This window comes from Acanthopagrus latus, chromosome 1 (assembly GCF_904848185.1).
Source record: "Acanthopagrus latus isolate v.2019 chromosome 1, fAcaLat1.1, whole genome shotgun sequence".
NCBI lineage: Eukaryota > Metazoa > Chordata > Actinopteri > Spariformes > Sparidae > Acanthopagrus > Acanthopagrus latus.
In genome coordinates, this window is record NC_051039.1 from 12,767,982 (window position 1) to 12,792,017 (window position 24,036).

Consider the following 24,036-nt stretch of genomic DNA (forward strand, 5'->3'; position numbering starts at 1 on the left):
CGTTCTGTTCACAACCATGGCATTGCCCAATCAGATGCAGCTCTGGACATTGCCTTGAGAAAATCTGAGCTTTAAACGGCCACATCAGCATTCAAACAGATTGCGAGATAAAAGGGGTGTGTGGTTTAAAAGGAGCGGCAGACTTTGAGTAAGACACTCCTCGCTGCAGAGTTGTCCAGTTCACCCCTCACAGCCACCATGACCTTCAACGGCAACTGGAAAGTTGATCGCAATGAGAACTATGAGAAGTTCATGGAAAAAATGGGTGAGTGATTTAAACTGCTGATAAAATGCTGAAGACTATGCAGAATAGATTTTAAAAAAGCGGAATTAGATGCATTGGTAGAAAAGTTACAGTGTCTCTCATTGTGTATGTATCATGTATGCTCTCTGTGTAAAAAATATCAATGTCAATAATATGATATTATAATGAATATGATAAAGTACAGGTAGTCATTCTTATTGTTTTAGTTCTTTAGTCTTAGATTACAGTTGTTGAATAAAATATCGGTTATGCCTAAAATCTGATAATCATGCAAATGTTTAGTTTTTTAGATTATTTAAAATGAGCACATTGCAATAATCTTTAACGTATTTAAACATTTTAATGGGAGACAGAACCACATACTAGAGCAAAGGTCTTACTTGGGAACACTTGATGGCACAATGACCACCTTAACATATTTGTGATTGGCTTTTCAGCCTACTTAACCTCTACACACACTCAAACTAAGGACCCACCTATGCATGAAAAGTGGTTAAATCCTGACCAACTTCCTCCGATTGTTCAGAGTTCTATTGAATATATTCCATGTGTCTCTTGATAGGAATTAACATGGTGAAGAGGAAGCTGGCTGCTCACGACAACCTGAAGATAACCATCGAACAGAATGGAGACTCTTTTCATGTCAAGGAGAGCAGCAATTTCCGCACCCTGGAAATAGATTTCACCCTGGGAGTCACCTTTGAATACAGCCTTGCTGATGGAACAGAACTATCGGTGAGCAGAAGTGGCATCTATTGGGACACCATGTAATGACTCAGAAGCTTACCTTTACAAGAAATTAGATCAACATATTGGCTGTTTTCTTTATTCATTCATTTAGTTGTAAATACTAAGATGGGCTGGGCATATCAGTCCCTTTAGACTTTGAACCTTTGTGCCGCGTAAAATAATTGATTTGCTTGCAAAGAAAACAATCCACACATCAAAACGTCTGGCTTTTTTGCACTGTGCCCAGCTGATTACAGCCTCTAACAGTTCAGCTATGACTGTGACTGCTTGTGGCTACTACTATAAACAGTCACAGCAATAAAATGGTCAGCCACTTGCACTTTGTTGATGAATGAGTTTCATGTTTTACTCTGCAGGGCTCGTGGAAGCTGGAGGGAGACGTGATGACGGGGACTTTCAGCAGGAAGGACAACGGAAATCAACTGATAACAACCAGGATCGTACAAGGAGATGAACTTATACAGGTAGGATGATTTTATGTCTATGCAAATAATGGCACCAGTCAATCCCAATTTTATTGCCGTACACTTGAAAAGCTGTAGAAGTAGGTGATGAAAGTTCTTCTCAGCTGTATCTCTGTAATTCTGAGTTCCAAGTTACTGTAATACGATTTAAATACACAGTCAATATGTCTATTTACATATGTTGATACGCAAACCCACGTGATAATCCAGCCAGATGCAGACGCTATGATGACTTTTGTTGAGTGTCTCTGATGTCATCTTTTGCCAACAGAGCTACAACTATGAAGGTGTGGACGCTAAGAGGATTTTCAAGAGGGCTTAGACCAAACTGATCACGAGTAATATGTTTGCCTTCTGCATTACATACATTATTGTGTTGAATCATCAACTACTTATACCAGTATATAACCTTTAAAAGGTGCACTACTTGTAATGCCTGTACAGCGTATGAAACAGGTGTGAATTGCACAAGATTTTGATACTTGTAGTAATAAAGCCATTCTATAACTGCCTGTTTTCTGTGTTTTGTGTTTTGTGTGAAAACATGCGGAGGTCTGTGTAAAGTTGACAATAAAACATACACAGCCAAGAGACTAAATTAAGAGTGATACAATAATTTAAACTTTATTCAACAATGAAAAAAATAAATATATATTATCTACAAAAATATAAAGTGTAGACAGATTTGTTATGTTCCTTTAAATTGATCTGTACTTACATAAATCATGAAGCATTCACTGAAGCACCAGCAACTCAATTCAACAGTAATATCAGGCCAAATCCTAACCACACACATGGGCATGACAATAGGATTTAGTGAGGCATACAGTTCCAACACATCAGGCCACATCAGCCATGAACTTATCAGATAAAATCAGTGAGATAATGTGGCAAGTTTTCTTTTGTTCCTCAGTGGTGATGTAATACAGTCTAATTATGTTCCCGTATAGTTAGCGCAAGATAAAAGATATGGACTGATGCAATGCCAATTGTGACGTTATGTGACACAGGACAGGAAGACCTATTGTCAAACAGGCCTCTTGAGCATATAAGGTACTGTGTACTGAGACTACAGATGATGGGTTCAGGAGGAAAATCAATTAGTGGCCTCCTTTTTCAAGCTCACACACACGGACACACAGGCATTTGCAATGTGTAATTCTTTACCACAAAAAAAACTTTCAGTTTCTATGCATTAAGGCTCTTTCAAACCAGGAAGCTTTGCAGCCTAGAAGATGGGAAGCACTTGCCACACAAGAGCCCAGATTTTCACATTTTCTGCAGATTAACATGTCAAACTTTTGTGAATTGAAGCTGAATGGAGAATGAACTGCTGAGGTTCTGGCTGTGGTTGTAGCTTCCAAGTCTGAAAGGGCTTTTAGGAATACTAACACACACACACACACGCACACACACACACACTCTCACAACGTATAGTAAAATGGTGCAAACAGAGGTGTGTCATCAGATATGTCACTATTAGCATTGCATATTATAAAAATGTGCATTACATCCCTTTCATTTATCGCCCTCATTGTCTAATCGTGGTTTCAATCACAAAAAAAAAACAAAAAAAACACTGAAAATGCCAAGGCACTCTTGATACAACTGAAGACACAAAATTAAGAATGTAAAATACAACTTGTGTGAAAACAATAGAATTTCTGTTTTTACAGATGAAGAAAATAATGAAATAACAGGTCAAATACTGTAACTAAATAATAAAAAACACAAAAACAAACTTTGCAGATGAGGGTTAGAACATTAAGATAATCTGGTTAATATACTTTGACCAAGTTTCATCTAATCCAAGAGTTCAGCCATTTGGATTTCTTTATCCAGTTAATATATTAGATATATTAAAAAGAAGTAAAATGAGTGATTTATATTTACTGAAGCACAATCACCATATACAAAGGCATCCTTATGTTATTTGAAACAGTATACTGCTTCGCTACATGTTATGCCTTCTTTTTCTTCAATTTGAACAGTGACAATAAATAAATCATGACAAATGCTCAAATTAGTGTTACTCTCATACATTTCTGAACACCATCCTTTGGTGTCAGACAGCACAAACACAACACATACAAACAGAGCAATTTAGTGACTAAATGTGTGTGGTTAGAATAGTCTAGAAATACCTGGAGAAGAGGTTATTGTGGTGAAAAATGAATAAGTGTCAGGATGTTTTGGAAAAAAACCTGCCAATCTAGTGAGCACCAAATAAATTGTATACTTATGATGACAATTGTACAACACGCTGATATTTATGTGCCTTTGGGAATGTCAAATGTACAGAATACAAAGCCATGAAATTACCCAAATCTGCTTTAAATTGATCTTAAAGTATTTTTTTCATGAATGCATAGTATGTCTTGTCTGTCCGCTGTTTTCTAGTTCATTGTTTGCATCATATGTTTGTATTTACAATGAATGCATAATCAAATGTATGTGTCCTTGCATGAGCAAGAGGAAGAGAACAACATTCAAGTGTTAAAAAAAAAAGAGTTTCCAAATCAACTGTAGATACAAATTGCTATTTAATGAATTGATTTTATTATTACAATTACATAAAATCCAATAGAATTTATGTTTGTTGGACTCAAAGTCAACTGTTATCATGCTCATGCTTACGCTGTACACACAGCTAGTAAAACTTTGTAAAGGCCACATGCAGGTTTCAGAACATTAGTCTTATGAACATGAATAGCTGTTGTGTTGTATGGTCAATATCAGATAGGCATATTATTTATATTGGCATCATTATGAAAATACCTGCAGGTACAGACCTGTTTAAATCTGTCTACTTGAAAAGGAAGACTGAAAAAATACAATTTGACATCACTGTGAATTACAAAAAAGGATTACAAGAACCAGCACAATCGAAGGTAGAATACATGAGGTGACATGGTTGTACAGTATATAGTGACCCATTGAATAACCTGAGGGCTGCCTCAACTACACAGCGTCTTAGTCAACTAATTATCAGATATGTAGACTGCCTGAAACCAAACGCAGTCAAGCAAAAGCACAGTTCTCGAAATTGTGTGTATATGTATTTATGAATGAATGCATGAAAACTGCCAATGATTTAATGAGAGTTAACAATTCTATTGAATCAATAAGTCATTAAGAATTTTACAGCCCAGGAGACTAACTGGTACGTGGCAGCCCTCAGTCATTCAGTAACACATTAATGTTGTAAAATAACGTACAAATGATAAGAGTTGGAGCAAATCAGTAACTGAATAACCGTAAATGTTGCAATGTCAGTTCCTTGGTGACCTAAAGCTCTCAATATGCATAAGTTGGTAAGCTGCCCAGATATTACTCCTCTGACAGACGTAAATAAATGAACTACCCTTCAACCTGCTGCTGATGGGACAAACCTTTGGCCCTTTGGGTTTTTATTTTGTTGTATAGAATGACATCATATTCTGACATCTTATCATTTGTAGTCACACCTCCGTGTTTCATCTTCATATAATAACTGTACAGACCAATGCATAATCAATCCAACTGGTGCTCATCACATTGTCTCATGCCTTAATTGCAGTACATTAAAATATCTTAATTTCTGCAACACTTCTGCAGAACTATTGCACAAATAAAAAGACATAGACATTTTAAAAATAAACATTTTTAAACTTGACATATGGTGACAAAGAATAATAAAGACTCAAAAACCCTTTGTGCAAACTGAAAACAGTCCAATCAGATTTTGGTTAAAACAAAATCTCCTTGCAGCAACACTGCGGGACAATGGAAGACGGTACAGTATACGTGATAGTTTAGAGTCCGTCAAACAATATGCAACAGCATTTAGAAATAGGTTTTACTTATGTGACAAGCTTGCATAAATATATTCCACTCAGTCTGGAGATATCGTGTGTCAGAGCATATTTCCATTCCATTCTCTAATCTTTGGCATCCAGTTAGTACTCTGCTGACCACTGTTCATCCATGTAAACAAACCTTGCCAAGTAACGCTCATAAAAAACCACGTTCATCCAGTCCCTTGGCTGTCACTGGATTCCATTTTGCAGTGGGTTTATTGCTATTATGGCCTGTAAGGAAACAAATAGAAAAATATTGTTTAAATTAGGTTTCATGGTTAACCCTGTCTGTATATTTACACCACTTCAAAGAAACCAAACTAAACCGTGTTATTTTGTCTTTTCAAATATTTTATATTGTGGCATTAATACATATGGGGAAATAGTAAATTGTCTAGAAAATGAATTGATAAGGGTGGGTGATCTGACGATTTTAGATCATGATCGAACTTGAAGGTGTTCACAATCTACTTTTCAGGTGAATCATAGAAGATTTTGTCAATAAATAGCAACTTACTTCTGTTTCCAAATAATCTCACTGACTAGCAGATCGATACCATTAGAGTCATGTGGCCATCTAGATTGCAATGCTCACTTCGCAAATAACTTCATGTGGCTCCTCCAATTGTTAGGGACTTTAAACAATGCAACCCAAGTTAAAGTAAGTGAAATGGCAGACTTTGCCGTTAAAAAAAACAAAAACTGTCTTCATTGCAATATTGTGTTTCAGTGATGCAAAGGAATACATTAATAGGCTATTTCAAGTCTAGTCTATATGTCATTTCAAAATTACCTTAACTTAGATTGTGGATCATGATTCAGTAGATCATGATAATGTATTTTGGCCAGATTGCCCACACCTATGGTTAGGCCTACATTGCGGTTTGCAAGTGTATTTAGAGAGGCTTACTTGTTTCAGGTCTGGGTTTTGGCACATCTTGTGAATATGTGTCAGTGGGGAGTGTGTGGCTTGTATCTCTGCGCTCAGTCACAACCACTGTCCGTGGCACCGTGGCAGAGAGCACAAGAGGCCTCTGGTTGTGGTACTTGAGACGGTATGTTTCCGTCATACAGTTATCCACATTGAAGTATGTTGTCAGAGAAACCTCTTGAGCTGGCACTGCCTGCTCCACTCTGCAACCAGTTAGTCTTTCCTCACTTTCACACGATGATGGGGTGCTCCTCTCTGGGTCAGAGCCCGACTTGGAGCTCGCATCTGAGAAGGTTCTAAGGCCTGAAATGTCAGGCTTCCTGTGAGGACTGACATAGGATGTGGATGAAAGACGAGGGCTTGATGGATAAGGTTCTTGAAGCATCCTAGGACGAAATGCTGCGTGGCTTGTTTCACCCTGGTGCTGGGGGACCCGCTGGGTTGGTCGAAGGTGAGGAGACACTGTCATGCCGAGCTGACGCTGATTGTTCAGTTGGAGAGGTTCGGCAGTCACGTTGCTGGGAGGGTGGTATGGCAGCGTAATGTGAGGACACTGGGATTCGGAGGTGACAGCCTCGCAGTTGCTGGAGCGGTATGCGTTATCTCTGTCTTCGGGCTCAGAGAGAGCAAGATCATCAGAGCTGTTCCACTCTGAGCTGCTGGTTTTTGTGATGTGCCTCAGGGCAGTACTTTCTCCAGTGTGACCTCTACAGTTTGACAGCTCCTGCTGCTCACCCTGCCTGTTATCTAAACCAGTTGAGTCCCTCTCTGAAGACACTGCTTTTCTGGAGTTACTAGAAGTGTACTTTGATTTCCGTCTACAAGAGAGAAGTGTTGTAGAGAATGTTGGGAATAATCATGAAATATAAAAGAAATCCAATTTACGAGTCCTTATTTTACAATACATATTAGAACAAATTATATATAATTTATAATTGTGGGCACTACCTCGAACTTGGACTGCACTTTAGATGTGAATGTGAAACTTGGTCATGGTTCTTTCCCTGAGGTTTGAGTTGATGTTTACCTATAAAATATAAAACAAAGGTGATCAAAACATAGAGATAGAGAGCAAACGATACAATGTTAAATAAGGGAAAACATAAATACAAATAGCAGTCTTACTCTATTGTGGGAAGTAACTCTAACATACTGTGATTAATGCAAAAGGTAACATATTTTTACCCTCTGACTTTTCCTTTTAAAAAAGGGAAGATTGAAATGTAAACTACACTATGTCAGAAGATAAAAATACCAAAATACAACAAACAAGTAGACATTAGGCATAAAGAAGATGCTTGGAGCCTTGAAGATTTGAGTCCTGAGATTAATAGTTAATAGTTATATAATAGTTTTCTCAGAATTCTTTAGTTGAATTCAGATTCCTGAGAATTCTGCTAAAAGATTTTAGACTTTAATCTCATAATTCAGATTTCTTTTTCTCTGAATTACGAGATTAATATCAGAGCTCAAACAATTTTTTCACTGAACCCCTGATCTTCTTCCCTAATTATAAACTAGGCAGATAAAGATGCAGACAAGTACAATAAAGCAAAATTAATCAAAAGTAGAGACCAAATGGAGGCATAATCATCTACACATCTGACCATGAATCTGTTGTCCCCTTATGGCACAAGGGGGCAGCATTAGAGTGTTAATCTCCCTAGACTTTCTCACAGCAGGATGAGCCAGTCCGCATGCTTGCTCTGTGCACCAGCGCAGTGAGAGGCAGTCTGGTGCTGGATTCCTTCCCTTTAAAAATAGATGTGTCATTTTTTTCTTTGCTGTTGCCCTGGAGAGGTCCATGCAAGGATAAAAGCTTTAACTGTTGGTTGGTAACACTGGCTCGAGATGCACATAGACTCGATAAAGTATCAAGTGCAGCACACTCAAACTAGTGCATGAAACAGAAAGATATTTATGACAATGCTGGCAGCCATGTCCAGCTGTGCTATCTGAGTGAGCTTTGTGGGATTATCATCAGATTAATGCCTGTGCAGGGCTGACTGGGTGAAGAGGTGAAAGAAGCCAGTCCAAGCTCAGAAATCAACCCAGGCATCAGTTTTCAATTACTCTCACATTATCAGAGACAGCTCACACTTCATCTGTTAACTAACAGAAATATAAAAAAAGAAAGAAAGAAAGAAAAAAGATAGAAAAAAAGAAAAGAAGGGAACTTTGGAGGGATGTGTGTTTTGTATTTACAAAGCTGATCTAATGTAGGACCTCATTTTTCCTTGTAAATCTTTTCCTTTAAGTATTGCAGATTAGATGTGAGATGTAATCGACCGTGTTACATGTTCCTTTATGCTCTTAATCATGTTTTGATTTTCACATCCATTTACTTTTGTCACTGGCTTTATGTTTTTACAATTGACTTGATGTAAAACATTTGCATACACATTATCAGGCTGTGTATTTACTCAGGCTGGGAGACATGTCATTGTCACAATATGAGACATTATTTAGTCTTAGAATTTGAATATGTTCTGATATGGCAGAAGTGACTTAATTTTCTAAACTTAGCAGACTGTTGTTCTAATATTTGCCTCTACCCACTTAATTCTACATTGCTGATGAGTATTTTTTCAAAAATCTCTTTGTGTTAATAAACACAATTTTGTTTGTTGGTCATATGGTTTATCAACCAGTCCTTTCAAAAGACTGAGAAATATATTATGTATCACAATTAAGACTAAAATTGTTGTGATAGTACTGAAAGGCCATATCGCCATGCCCTTATATATAAATAAACCGTACCAATAGGTTACATGTTATTTGTTAGCCTTTACCCTAACCTGATAGCTCAGATGATTTGTTACACAGAATCATTGAAGAAAGCCTCCTTGGGAACTATTTGGAGAAAGGATAGGTGCTATCATCACAATATTTGTCAAATGATTGGATGAACCATCTATCCACCACAGGTTTACTTCAACCAATCAACAAACTGTATGACAATGTTGAACAGCACTACCAGCAGTTGGTAAATAAACTGAGCAGAGTGAAAAAAGCCTTCAATGTCATTCTTTGTCTAGATAATATACCAGCATCTACACTAGCCTCGAGGAACAGCCATTTTCACCCTATCATCACACCAAAACTACACCCCCAGCTGCAACTAGTTCCTCACTGGAGGCTGACAGGTCTGAACCACTGTGGTTCAGCCAGAAGTGCATTACTTGAAGACTGGCAAAATGGATTTGAGCGTGCTCTTATGATTCCAGCTACCTCTCAAGGTAACCCTGACTGTGAAGTAAAAATATAATCTGTGTCATAAGATATTTTGTTACAGAGGCAGCTTGGTCTGGGATGTATTTCAGCAGCACAGATGCGACTAAATAATAATACAAATACTGAAGGAATATTATAGAACACTACAGGCAGCATATGTCTCCATGATCTTCTCACTTTTCTGTGACTGCGTATTGCTGCACTTTAATCATGAATGTGAAACTAATCTAGAGTATACAGTAAAGGATACTATATTGTATATAATTGAGTTTTAAAGTGTACAGTTTAGAGAATATTATAGATCCAAGACAAACTGGCAGAGGGCCAGTACTGAGAGAAAACAGGCCCTTGCAAGTCCATCTGCTACTTCAGTGCCATGGATTTAGCACAGTTAGACTAATGATATCTCAGAGCCATTGAAAAAGGATAAATGAGCAAGCCAGACTACAATAACATATCCAGCTGAAAAACTTTGCCCCTTCCCTCTGCTAGTGATGGAGAGGGAGGATGACAGATGAACAAGAGGGATGCTTTTTTGTCACTTTTTGTAACAAGTAGCAGCCTCCCTTGTCCTTCCTCAAATTGCCCACTGAACCATACTAAACGTATTACAGTATAAAGACTCATAAATACCCAGATTGTCGAAAGAAAGCTATAACCAGCCATTTAATTCTGTTCATTCCAAACACATTTATTACATTTATTAAAAGCAAAAGCATTTACTTTTCCTGGAAAACCTAACGAAACCTTCGAAATCTTGGAACTCACCATTGTGTGTTGGTGAGGATGAGATACTTGATTTGGCATCTCCTCCTTTTTGGTGCAGCTGACTGAAAATAAAATACTAAAATTATTCAAAGCAAGTTTTAAGTCATTCATGAGAATAATACCGAACACTTGACAAAAATGAAGACTTTTCACATTCACTGTCTGCTTATGTTCAACTGGATTTTAATGTCATTTTACTAGATAAAAAGTCTTGTGTGGAGCTCCATGTATTGGTTACTGATTTTGTTACAGATTGGCTTTAAATGCTTGTTGAAGTTATAGATATTTGGAAATTTTATTTTGATTAATTATATATATATATATATATACACACACACACACACACACTGACATACATAATCTGAAAACTACAATAGTATCTTGTCCTCCATACACAATCCTCTCACAGCCACATTTAACTTCTTTTAACTAATTACTTATAAATCCCACCTTAATTACCAATGAATACTCATGTATTCTCTTTAAACTTTATTTACTATACCATGGACACTTTTATATATGCCCTCAGTTCCAGTGAATCATGAGATATTACAACTTACCTGTGTGCACAGTTTGTTGAACGTGCAGTGTGTATTATCTGCCCTGTTGTCCCTTTTGGGGATTGACTTAGTAATTTAGTTTTCCTTGTAGTGCTCTAACTTATTTGATGTCAAAACTTAATTTGAAAATGGCAATTGAACAATAAAGTTGTTTCTTACCTTTGCAACTGTGCCTCAGGTGTTGACCTCTGGTCTTTAACAATGAAGCCATCAACACCAGGTGAGTCAGGATTGGTGGAGCCACTGCTGAGTCTATCGCTGCTCTCATAGCCAGACTCTGTTCTTTGAATTGTCCAGGTATCACTACGCAGCAGTGTCTTGGGACCACCCTTAAGTCTGCTGCCCCTCTGTTGGTTGGCCCTGCTTTCTGACTCTACAGAGCTATGGCTCTCAGTCTCAAGCCGCTGCTCGTCCTCATAAATCGTCATTAAACACTTCTGCTTCCTATCCTCTCTAGTTCGTACATGCTCCTGCTCCCGGTCTCGGCTTTGTTCTGTGTGTACTCTTTCCTGCAATGAAGGCTTATTGTGCCTTGGGCTGTCGTGCTGCTGTTGACGGCGCTGCTCCAGTTCGTTCAGCACAGTGTCCACATTTAACACCTCCCGAATGGGTCTCCAAGTAGACTTAGATTTATTGCGACTTCCTTCACCTCCACCCTTTTCCCATTGTTCCTGGCAGCTCTCCTGATCATGGCGATTCGGGGAAGTGTTGCTTCTCCGGCTATGCCCACCACTCTGTGTACCAAAGGAGTGTCCACGTGGCTCCTGGGATCCTCTGCTTGAGTGGTTTGATGACTTCTCTGTACGTGGATAGCTTTTGAATTTTTGGTCCACAGGAGGCCTCGGTCCATTTTCTGGTGGAGATGAAGATCTTGCATGTGCCATCACTACAGAGAGTGGAAATAGATCGTTTTTAGGACGACCATTTCAAATATGACATACAGTGGTTGTATACACCAGCTTGACCTTGCCTGTCTTTGTGTTTGCCTTGTTATTGTTTAGATTCTCTAATACCAATGATGCAGACACAGTGCTTTACCTTTGTGTTGCAATGGTTCCGTTTTCCGATACACACGATCCTTCTTTGATGTTTCACTTGGCCTCTGCAAATTCTCCATGAAAGGTTCCTGGTATTTGTTAGGACTGCCAAGGGGATGTTTCACTAAGGGGTTAAAAATTATAGATGGTATATGAGTGGTTGCTCTGCAATTGTGAATTATTTTGTGGTTTCTAAATAGCCTTAGACTGCTGACATCAGAGAAACAAATCAGAGAGGGGATAATTGTTAGTTGACCTTAAAATCCCCTTTACATTCATAATGCATCACTGGGTATGAACAGCCAATTAGGGTGTGACATAACAGTTTTTTGTTATGTAAGCAAATATCAACAGGTACAGCCTGCTTTTCTACCACATATGCGATTTACCAGAGGTGTTAGAGCATATGTGATACATCTACACTTTGTCCTCAAACACTGTCACTGTGCACTGGAGGTATTTAGCTTTATATAACATGTTCAGCTCTTAAACCATGAAGGCTACCAAGCTATATCAGCAGACTTTGCTGCAAGCAGGGAAAGAAACACACATTGTTTTTTTTTTGTTATTTTCTTTTTGCTAAAGAACAGATGCCAGCACATTATTAGCAAAGTTAAAATACACTGGTGCTGCTGCTTTTGCAAGCCCTATGCCTCTGTTTCAGGCAGGTCACAGTGAGAAACGATGAGATGCCGTTAACTGTGAACATCTGCCTCCAAATCAACACATTCAGCCAACAGCTGCACTTCCTTGCACATTTAGTCCTCAGCTTCTCCTTTCAGCATGTGAGTTCGACCACTTTGTAGCACATTGTTCTTTATATTTGTGTTTTGATGCAATAAGCACTGTACTTCAAAAAGATTCTCAGTATTTTTGTCAGGATTTAGAGCAAAACCTAACACAACACATATTCTCCCGCAAACGTGAGGCGAAATCGCGTAAAGCTGTGTCCATGTGCATGGCTCCTGGATGTTACACAGTGATGAGTAATTGCAGTGAGTAAGCTGTAGTATTATGGATTTCCAGATTTGTTATGTAGCCTAATGCTGATATTAAAGTAGTCCCACTGAAAAAAAGAATACTAGATTTAGATGAAGTGCACTTACACAACTACCAAGTAATTAACCATTACTCTCTTTATGATGTTGCCTGAAGTTATACTGAGATTCTCAGGCTTAGTAATGCAGTATTATACTGAAGGGCAGTTAGTAGATATGATCACATCCACTGTGTACTGCAAAACAGTACTTCAGTTGATCTCAATATAAAGTAATTTAACAAAATAGACAACAGTAAATAATACATACAATACATTTAATAGTTTAAAACCAGAGCCATATCTCATTCTAAAACAAAACTAATGGATTACTTACACATATTTTCATAAAAATAAGAATCCAGTCCCATGCCAGTCAAAGTATCTGGATACAACGCTAAAACAGAACAATCCATCTAAGCGAGCAAGGTGGCATTGCCAAAAAAAACCCAAGCAGATAAATTAATGGAGGCAAACATCGGAAATGTTTAGGGGTGGAGTGAGAACTGCGGGGCAGGAGCAGAGTGCGCTTGGCCACAGAATCAGGGATTAGAGAGGAGGCGTGGGTGGTAATCTGCGTGCAACAGAGGCATCATCCTCATGCCAAGTTCAAGCCAGCACACTGAGCAGGACAATCTTTCTGCCTGCGGTTTAACAGCACTCTCGCAATCCCACTGCAAACCATAACTGTAATTTGTGGAGTGAAACTGTTGTTGCCATAGGTAATGACATTGTTTGATGTTTAATTTTACTTTGTGATACTTTCATAAAAAATGTCCAGATGCTATAAAAGACTAGGATTGATGGAAATGAAATTATTTGACAAATCAAAATTCTAATCAAAATCTTCTGATCACTATTGTAATGTCTCATTATTAAAGACACTATGTTACATGTTACATACCCTACTGAATATGTATACGATAATAATGACCACTCATGGCACCATTTTTGTGTTATAGTAAGACTAAGGAAATCTGCTTGCATGCTCAAGAAAAAATATTGTTCTATGGCATACTGAACAAACTGTTTCAAATGCAGGCAGACAGACATGGGATAAACAATTTAATCCATTCTGAAAAAAAAAACAAAAACAAAAAAAAACCTTTATGGACATGTGTCTCATGATTGCACAGTTTACTGTGGATTATGCCTATGTTGATTCAGCTCAAATTCTACTTTCATTCATTAATTTCTTGTCATGTTTTGCATGCAGTCCAAAGCTTTCAACAAACATCAGTGATTTAGTGATTTATAAACATTTTTTAGCAGCTGACTATGGTCTAAGTGGGATAACAAAAAAATGAGACATGTTTATTGTTTACATGTTTGAGTCTCTGTCCAGTCTTTTTCAGAGTTAGATCAACTTGCTTGAAGGGGATTGTGGGTCAACTGGTAACATATAAACTAGTAACTAACTGTAATGTTTTGCTGCAGTGGTTATCTGTTGTGTAATACACAACATTCATTGATTTAAAGCCATGTTCAAGTTGCCCAAGTAATAGTAACATGTACTTTTCAACCAATTAGAACCAAATTATGAATTTATTAAAATGAATAGATGAACAAAGGGAACAGATATTGCTATTGCTTAAATATACAAATATAAAATATACAAATCTTGAATGTCTTACAGACGTGCAAGGGTTAGGTGTGCTGAGTGATGACTGGAGGATTGTCCTACCTGTCGTGTCACCATTTACTTGGGCTTTGTAGCGAGGACACATGGTAGTTTGTCGTGGTGCATCTTCATTAGACACTGGAGATCCCTCAGGATTGGTGTAAAATAAAAGAAGTGGCTGGAAATGTCCCCTGATACATTTAGAAGCAACATCTTTCCATTTGGATCCAATCTGAGGAAAAAGGTAAGACATAAGAGCATGTAACACACAGTAACAGGTAGTTGACTTTTGAACAGGGATAAAGCAGATTTATGGCAGATTTCCTAACCTCCTTTACAGTAGCATCATCAAAAAACATCCATTTTGAAGATTTGGTGTGATAGGCGAAGGCTGAGTAATGTTTACTCGAAAAGCAGATCATCCCCACCAGATGTAGCTCACTCCGTTTGGCATTTTCATCAGTGACACGGTTGAAAAGCTGAAAGAGAACAAATTGAGACAAGTTTGATCTCCACATATTGGTTTTTGACAGATGTGAAATTAAATACTATGAGAATCAAATCTGTTTTATAGATAACCCTGAAGTGTTTTATTTATTGATTTTTTTTGGAGAGAGATTACAGCTCACTGACCTTCATCATTATATGGACAAAAGTCATCAAACAGCTGTGATCATTGAAATGCTTTAAATTAGTACATGAATCCTTTGCAGATTTTTGTCATTGTGGGAGCAAATCTAGAACATTTAAACTAGCAATCCCTTGTGTTGCATATACTAAATAACATGTTTGTCATCTGGTGACATTTTGCTTTGGCTCTTACCCCACATAGGTTCAGATTTGGGCCAAGTGACCGAATTACTTCATCCGTAAGATCAGACTGCTCAGCATCCCACACAAATCCTATAGTGACAATCTCTGGACAGTTCATGAGCACACGGCGGATCTTGATACTTTGACCACAGTTGCTCTACAAAATATGAAGAAAAACATATGCAGGTTCATAACAACATTACAGAATCTGTTTTATTCTGTTTTTTTAGAAAAAAAAAAACTAGTTTAAGCATTATTGTAAGGTATTTTTATTTCAATTTCTGTTTTTTGACAAACAACAGCTTGGCCAGTTACTTTAAATCAAAATGTCTGGCTTTTGTAACACTGATCAAAAACCCAGCAGACTCATGGATTTGTTGGCGATGAGATAAACAAACTGTAACATTAAAGAGACACAAATAAAACAAGACAGAAACCAGTGCACCAGACTTATCTAAATCTGAAAAGTGCAGTGTATTAACTTGATAGGATGTCATTTTGTTGAACCACAATTATGCTATATTTTGTTGGAAGGCATATTTTGTTGTTCACTTTTGGCAGTGGATAACTGTTCTCCTGCCTTCAGTGTTTGTGCTAATGTCAGCTAAAAACCTGCTAGACTGATCTCACAACTGAGAACATGGAGATGAGATCTTTAATTTGAAGTCTCAGTGATAAATAAATGAGCAAATTTGCCAAAATGTCAGAGAAGTGGGCTATGGCTCTCTCGCTCTCTCTCTGTCTCACACACACACACACACACACACACACACACACACACACACACACACACACACACACCTAGACATGTGACTTGACACATTTAAAGGATGATTGAAGGAAAGAACCAAACAGCATGTATTATCAGCACATCAGTATGATAAAGTTAGCACTGGAGCTCATTTTATGGGTTAAGAATAGTGGGCTAAGGGAACAGAGCTTCACCACACAGATGCACACTGAAGAGGAAGACAGCGGTAGCAAATACAGATGAGAGAAAAACAGTGGATATGCCCTTACTGCTATTTATAACTCAACACTAGTCTGGCACTGTCTCCTTCCCGCTGCTTCAAGTGCAGTGTCACAGCACAAAGCACAGAGTGTACTCTGCATAACTACAGGAATCGTCTTAATCAACCATTTTACAGTAATGTTGTTGTTCAGTTAAATTATTCATCAATAGCTGCTTGCAACAAATCTGCATTTATTTAAGAAAACAACAGAATGGTTAAAGGTATTGAGCCACTGCTTAGTAAACATGCCTCATTGGTTAAGAAACACATCAAATCAAAATTACAATAAATGACATACCGGGCAGCTTCGGAGGTCACCTGTGTTGTTTGCTGCCTGCAGCAATTCTCCAAACATGTCTGACCTGAGCCGCTCGTTTTTCCCCAACATGCGATCAACCTGTTGGCTGTGAATAAAAGCAGGGAGAGTAATAAGCGTAGATAATTAGATTTACAACATGGTGACAAAGTCCTAAACATTATATTTTCACTTTGTGGAAATACAGTATTCCGTCATCGCAACCCTTTTTTATTTGATGTAGGAAATGGAACAACCAACATAAACTGCATAATATACACTAAACATACCTGTTTGATTTAATGCCAATCAGTACAACTAATCTGCCAATTATACCATTAGGATGGTTCATAATGTTTTTGTTGACACTGTCAATTCAACTAGATGTTTATTAATAAGTTGATTTTAAGTGGTGGTGTTATATGGGACTACATTATATTGATATAATTTTGACAGAGCTCATGCAAGAAGTGAGCTAAGAATACATGGTGACATTTGTTGCACTAAAGAGAAAAGTTGCCACATATTTGAATTTTTTATGAAATTATGAGGGGTGGCTGTAGCTCAGCGGGTAGAGCAGGTCGACTAGTGAGCTCCGGGCAGGGCTGAGCTGCATGTCGAAGTGTCCTTGAGCGAGATACTGAACCCCACATTGCTCACTAGTGAGGGCCCTGCGATGAACTGGCGACTTATCCAGGGAGTACCCTGCCCTCGCCCTGAGACAAGGCTGGGATTGGCTCCAGCAGCAACACCCCGCAACCCCATGGAAAGGGATAAGCGGTTTGGACAATGACATGACATGAAATTATGAAAAAACATAAACGACAATTCAGGAACCTTAGCAAGGGAAAGAAAGCATGATAGTACTCAACATTAGGTGTTAATGTTTTTGATGCTGTTCAAAGGCAATACAATGACTTATTTAAAATCTTGATTGAATTGATTACTGGCAAAACGTGATACAAAACTATTTACCACAGCGGAATTTGTCAGTAATGATGATTTCCTTCAGTGCTACTATTTGCTACTTTCTACTGTGTTGATCAGGTGTCCAAAAAATATACTACCCGTGTCAAGGTAAAATTCATTATTAAGAATGTTCACATTGTAAGGCACAAATAATGAACACTATTAACAATATTTATTAAGATACTCAAGCTGTGCCTGTTAAAGGACAGGAAGGAAATAGAGTAAAAATTCCAATCAAATAATTTTCTCGTAACCTTATTTAGTACTTTGACATTTAAATCAGGATTAGCACTCTGGCCTGATTTTTGTATCCCATTTTTAAAGCCATGGCAGAAAATCAAGTACTCACCATAAAGCAGTAGTTGAGACATAATGTACGAATTCTGTGAATGGGTGTGGGTCTGAAGATGCACCACAACAGCGACACACAAACTGCAAAGGGAAAGTTACACATTATTCTACAGATCAAATGTTTATATTTCAGTAGTAATTTAGAAATGTTAGTAATGTTGTCTTTATTATTTTTATTATTATTATTATTAGTAGTAGTAGTATACTTGCAGTAATTATTCTTTCTCCAGTTAAAAAAGCCACATTTTATTACTGGCCCAATATATGTCACATTGATACACATCTTATTTAAGTATTGCATTGTTTTTTTTAAACGCCATTAAGCAGTTACAATTATATCATAATAAAAATGTAGTTACCTGTTCATAAAGCATCATTGCAAATTTCTGATGGGTGATGCAGGATTTGGATGAACAAGAATCAGTCGAGGCGTCTGAAACTATGTGTAAATGAATTCGCTCCAGGATGTTCTCCTAACATATAAGAGACAAGATCAGATACAGTACTAACCGTGAATACACGCAAACAGCACTCTTAAAAACTTACAGTAAACACCTACATATCTGTTTAACTCTTTAACAACAATGCTGAGGCACAACAATTAACAATGATCAATTTGCATTTAAAAGAGTTGAAGATTGTAAAATGGTGTGCCCGTTTTAAAACTTTTATAGTTTGTCATGATAATTTCAACACAGACAACATAAAAATCCATACAAATATGAGAATTCTGGATCATCTGAGCATTATGAAGACCAAGACCACACCCACAGAACTCAGTCAAAAGGCAACCTTAATCAACTAAATCCTAAATACAATCCTAACAGGACTTAAATATGCTAAAAAGCAAGAGGTCACATCCATACTTTACATACAAAAGATGTAAGAGGTGGTTACACAGAGCCAAGGTATTTTGTCAGTCTTTTTACCTTCAGTGTCACAGAAGAGGAAGCACCATAACATAATTTAATGCACAGTTACCGTGGAAAGGGCTTCCTCTGAGTATTACTTTGATTAAAAGCCAAAGGCACAGTGTCAACGTACAAAGCACTCAGCAGCATCATCCATCAGGCCAAGTTGGAAACGCTGCTCATCCTTAAAAGTTTCAGCCAGAGCATTGCGCAGGCTGTCTGAGGGGAGCACACGCTCTCTGCTCTGTTGAAACTGGCTGAAGATACTCTGGAAAAGAATAACAAGGGTTTGTTACTGTATTAAAAATAACCTTTTTTCCTCATCAAATTATAATTTGTGACCATTTTTACTTTTGTGGACAGTTATTATAGCATCAAATATTAATATGCTTATGATTAGGGATTGAATAGAAAAAAAAAATCAACAGGACTACAAATAATTCCAGGTGCAGCTCAAACCTTTAAAGCGCAGAAAATGCAGGCATCACCAAGACAGAAGTGACCTGAGAGCTGCCTCAAACTTCTCCTGAAAATGTCCAGTTGCCAAAGCACCTGTAAAGGTGTAACAACAGTACATTTAACAAAATACTGACAGTAACTGAAACCTGTTTCAGAAGCTCAAATTCAAAGAAAGATGTTTTTTGTAAAACATTTTTTGATATAATCGTTTTATTTAATGTAAAAGAGTTAAAGTACTGCTGAACTCACTGAAAATTAATACTCAAAACTGCAGCTTTCCTCAGCTTTGTGTAATTTTCAGCTCAATGATTACAGCTATTTTAGATGAGACGAAGTCCATTTCTTTATAAAGAAAGTTAATGGCTGTGTTTCCATGGAAACCGCATTAACAAAGGTCCCGCAAAACACAGCAGCTACAGTAGCTTTAAAAAAAGAGATATGGGGCACTGAATTTGATTAATTTACTGCTAAAGGCAGCGAGCTAGCATGCTATTTCCTTTTGGTTGTCTGGTGTTAGGTAATGGAACATTTTGTTAGAGTAATTACAGTCAACTAGCTAGAGTCTAGGGGTGGGTATTGTCAAGGACTTCACGATACGATACGCATCACGATACATGGGTCACGATACGATTATATCACGATACATTGCGATACGATGCATGTTGTGATATATTGCGATATTCCACATAGTTAACTGAAAATGTAAAAACAGAACTATATTATATTGATAATTCAGCAGACAAATTGAGTCAAAACAATGTAATTCAAAATGTCCTTTTTCAATTTATTTATATTTGGCAAATTACCAGACACACAGATCTAGCTGCCATTACATCAAAATGAAAATAAAGTGCACAGTGAACTCACTGGGGATGGTGTGGGGCTACTAGAGGACTGAGCTGAAATGTAGACATGAAAATAAAGTGCATATGCACAAGTAGTCCTTATTGTCATTCAACACAGTAAACTGAAATGTATGAGGATAACATAGTGCATATAAAATATTCCTATAAACAAAATGAAAAGAACAATAGTCAGTATGGTGTAAATAAACCGTAAAGATACTATAGTCCAACTCAGATGTTATTTGCACATGTCCACTACTTTAGAGTCAGTCAAAAAAGTTATATTAGGTGTTGGTTGGAAAATAAGATATTGGGCACAGAATTTGATGAATTTACTGTATACCAGACTACACATGAAACAATGATCAGCTACCTAGAGTTGACATGACAGCTACTGAATTAATGTAATGGGAACAGAGAAAAGAATTAGCTAGCTAGTGTGCCATTACCTAACTGCAAGTTCAGTGCGTGTCAGCTGTTGAGTAATGGGAAACAAGGCTTGAATTAGGGAACTAGCGTGCTTTGACACTACATCAACTGAAGGGCTGTAGTAGGAATGCAGTAGACAAGGCTTTCCATCATACAGAAGTGGTGGAGGTTTCGTTCAAAACAGCTTAGGAAAATGAAAGACATTGGCAGGTGGCAAAAAAAAAATAAATCGAAGCATTAACGATGTTTCTGATGACGTCGTCATATTAGGATAATGTTTCCAAAAATGTTTGCCAAAACAATGAGATTTATTCAGGTATTTTTAAAACATGCTAATTTGGTTCGGGTCAACTTCTGCTCTCTGGTGTTCAAAAATGTTTTATTTAACGTCAAAAATGTTTTATTTAACGCATTCCATTTCAACAGAGCATCGATGGTAGAGTGAGAATAATTTTTTAGCATTAGCATTGAGATGTAATTTAGAGCTGGTAGGAAACGGTTCTTACCTGAACGGCGCTGTTTAGGAAGCAGCTGTTTTGCCCAGGCTCATTCAGCAGGCCTTTGGTGAGTGCGAGAGATAGCATGCTCCCAGGCTGGTAGGATTTTTTCAGGCCTCCTCCAGGTTTTTTGAACATCTTCACCCATGACATGGAGTTACCGCCTGCAACTGATAAAAAACATTCTCCAGTTGTGTCATGTGTCACTTATGTGGTATTTAAACTCAGAGGGTGCTTGTCAGTGTCTTATTTAAAAGCAATTCACACCTCATGTGTAACCTTTAAAATAATATATTATATATGACATGTTGTGGATGTTTTTATTAAGATCTAATGGTCTAAACAGAAAAAAATGCTACTTTTGATTACCCACTCAAAACATACTGAACATGCATACTTAGGACACTTAGGATTCTAAATATGATTATTATTGCATGGTGCGGTGGAGGCATAATAAACAACCCTGGATGAAAATTTAGTTCATCTTGGACACCATTTCCATTAAATCACTAATCCAAATGACTGATCTGGTTGGACGCCAGATGAATCACGCCATCTACCTTCTCCAGAGTTGGGGGGAGACTTGCTGCGGCTGGACATGCTGGGAGGTGGGAGCTGGTGCGTTGGTCTGGCCATGGGCTCCATCCATTTCATCCCCACGCGCCTCCAGAGCGGTTAGTTGAAAGCATTGTCAAGATCAGCCACAGGGCAGCCTCAGCCATGTGCGAATGGACATTGAATAGCAACTGGATGAAATCTGAGGACATAAATGTACAAGTCCACAGTGCAGTCAGCCAAGAGCAGCCAATTAACGCTAATGAAAGCACTGAAGTAGACATTTCCTGCAGACTAACATACAGCAAACAATTCACCACAGCTGATTCTCATGTAATACACTGTAAATACTGTTTTATATTTTAACTTGTTCCGAAATGTTAAGACCTAAATGGTGAGTTTGTACAACACTTCTATAATCTGAAACCTTCAAAATCTTAATTAAGATCATAACGATGCCAGAAAATCCTCACACTGTTTTTCATACTTCAACATACTTAACATCTGCTCAGAGAGAAAAAACAACCTAATTAACTTTCGGTCTGAAAACATCTCGACATTGTAATTAAAAAGAACTTCAAAATACAGTTCAATATACAAATAAGGGATAATAAGAAGGATAAGAATCATGATGCAAGGGACAGAAATTACCGTGACTTCATCCCAGTCATTATTGTTTATAATGTATCTTTTATCATGACTATTATTTATTTATTTATTTATTTATTTATTTATTTATTTATTTATTCACAAAACCTAAAATAGTGCTACCAGTGTATTGCTGAAAATTCAGATTTTCCAGGATAGTTTTCCCCTGGAGCACATCATTTTCCACTGCATATGAAAAATGTGTCATCATCAATAAATAGCTGCATTAGGCGAACACTGTAAACAACATGTGTTGTCCTTGATGCTCATTTACATGAAACTACATGCCAGCATTTTTGATACAAATGTAAACAGGGGACTCAACCCACCACCCAAAAAAAAACAAAAAAAAAAACAAACAAATCTGAACACCGAACTGAAGCCAACATCTTGAGATGTGCAACAAGGTCCCACATTAGAGGGCAGCTGAATTCATTTTGATTAAATCTTAAGTTCTGCTTTGTTTACATTCGCCATGATCATGCATGGGGAGGGGAAATCAATATTTTCATTAATGATTAAATGACAAAGACACGTGACTGTTATTTTGTCTACAGAACGTCAACTTCATCGGGGATAGTTTGTTTCATTTTGTTGCTTGTAAATATTTGTCAGTGTCTTATTTGTGTGCTAAAATGTATATATTCAAAGAAGAGCTGATCACAGACCTTTATATAAATCTCAGAGTGATTTTAGATCGCACAACGACTCGTTTCGTTATAATATTCTAACGTTTTCATCGTAGGAATCCACATGTCAAAGCCTTTATTTGGTATCGTAGCCCACATGTGTTTCTGCACCAACCTCTCTGACACCATGTGATGCCCATATAGGCCTATACGGTCTGACATAAGCGCCCATCTTTTGCAGTAGGTTTCATAAAGAGGGCATAAATCCTATAGTGGACGAGAGTGTATGACCATCCCGTGTTTCCCTGCATCAACGAAAATAACAACAACACACCAAAGCCTCGACAAAGCGCGCTCCCACAGCAGACACACACACACACACACACACGCTGCCGGCGCTGCACCAGCCTGACGGTGAACTGTACACGGGAACAGCGCCCGGTCAGCTACAGTAGCAGAAATATGCCGCAACTTGCATTCAGGCATGCAGAAAACAAGTGCCGTGCCGACTCACCTTAAAGGGAAGCGGACACTTCGGTCGCTCGCCCTCCAATGAAGGCGCGGGGCGGTCCAGCTGTCAACGCGCAAAAAAAAAAAAAAAAAATTAAAAAAAACCCGGACACTTCTCTCCGAAATCCTCGCGAATGTAAACTGCCTAGAAATGACTGCAGATATGTCCAGACGCATGTAACGCACTATCTGTCATAGTGCAGCACTGCCCCCCCCACCCCCCTCCCCACCCCCCCTCGATCCCTCCGACACGCAACACAGGCGGCAGTCCGAGCCCACAGTGTGATGGCACACGGACTCGGTCGGGACAGTGTTATTTTCGGTGAAAATTCGTCCCTTTCTCCGCACAAACGGGGCCAGTGATGGCCTGTGCCAGAATTTACGACGCGGATTAGTGATGTTTTCAGACTTGAGAGGTCAAACTCCGCCCCTAGTGTAGCCTCAAGTGCACTGCTGCTGTATTGCAATCTTCAATTCCTGCATGGGAAACTGTGCGCTGCCTGGCGGAAGGTCAGACTTCCAACTTGTCATGATGATGATGAGAGAAGACATCACATGACCGCACTGGTTTCATAATCATGCAGCACTGTGGGGACTAAACCCTGCC

General features: G+C 38.1%; 2 protein-coding genes across 3 annotated transcripts; one reads left to right on the forward strand and one right to left on the reverse strand.

The window, feature by feature from the left end:
* The first annotated feature begins 107 nt into the window (after positions 1 to 107).
* Positions 108 to 1,991, forward strand: fabp2 (fatty acid binding protein 2, intestinal). The gene is made up of 4 exons (XM_037108209.1): positions 108 to 265; positions 828 to 1,000; positions 1,372 to 1,479; positions 1,751 to 1,991. Exons 1-4 carry the CDS (start codon positions 199 to 201, stop codon positions 1,799 to 1,801), a joined length of 399 nt encoding a protein of 132 aa, XP_036964104.1. The 5' UTR covers positions 108 to 198; the 3' UTR covers positions 1,802 to 1,991.
* Positions 1,992 to 2,109: 118 nt separating this feature from the next.
* On the reverse strand, positions 2,110 to 23,668 carry usp53b (ubiquitin specific peptidase 53b). 2 transcript variants are annotated; one of them, XM_037108026.1, is made up of 17 exons: positions 23,434 to 23,668; positions 21,648 to 21,844; positions 21,097 to 21,251; positions 19,317 to 19,409; positions 18,991 to 19,125; positions 18,306 to 18,419; positions 17,945 to 18,027; positions 16,630 to 16,735; positions 15,329 to 15,475; positions 14,835 to 14,984; positions 14,569 to 14,737; positions 11,850 to 11,972; positions 10,971 to 11,697; positions 10,252 to 10,313; positions 7,198 to 7,276; positions 6,229 to 7,067; positions 2,110 to 5,549 (listed from the first exon to the last, which is right to left on the reverse strand). In XM_037108026.1, exons 2-17 carry the CDS (start codon positions 21,739 to 21,741, stop codon positions 5,473 to 5,475), a joined length of 3,153 nt encoding a protein of 1,050 aa, XP_036963921.1. In that variant the 5' UTR covers positions 21,742 to 21,844; positions 23,434 to 23,668; the 3' UTR covers positions 2,110 to 5,472. The 2 variants fall into 2 exon arrangements, with proteins under 2 accessions (XP_036963921.1, XP_036963910.1); XM_037108015.1 differs by having other exon boundaries at positions 21,097 to 21,257.
* Positions 23,669 to 24,036: the final 368 nt, after the last annotated feature.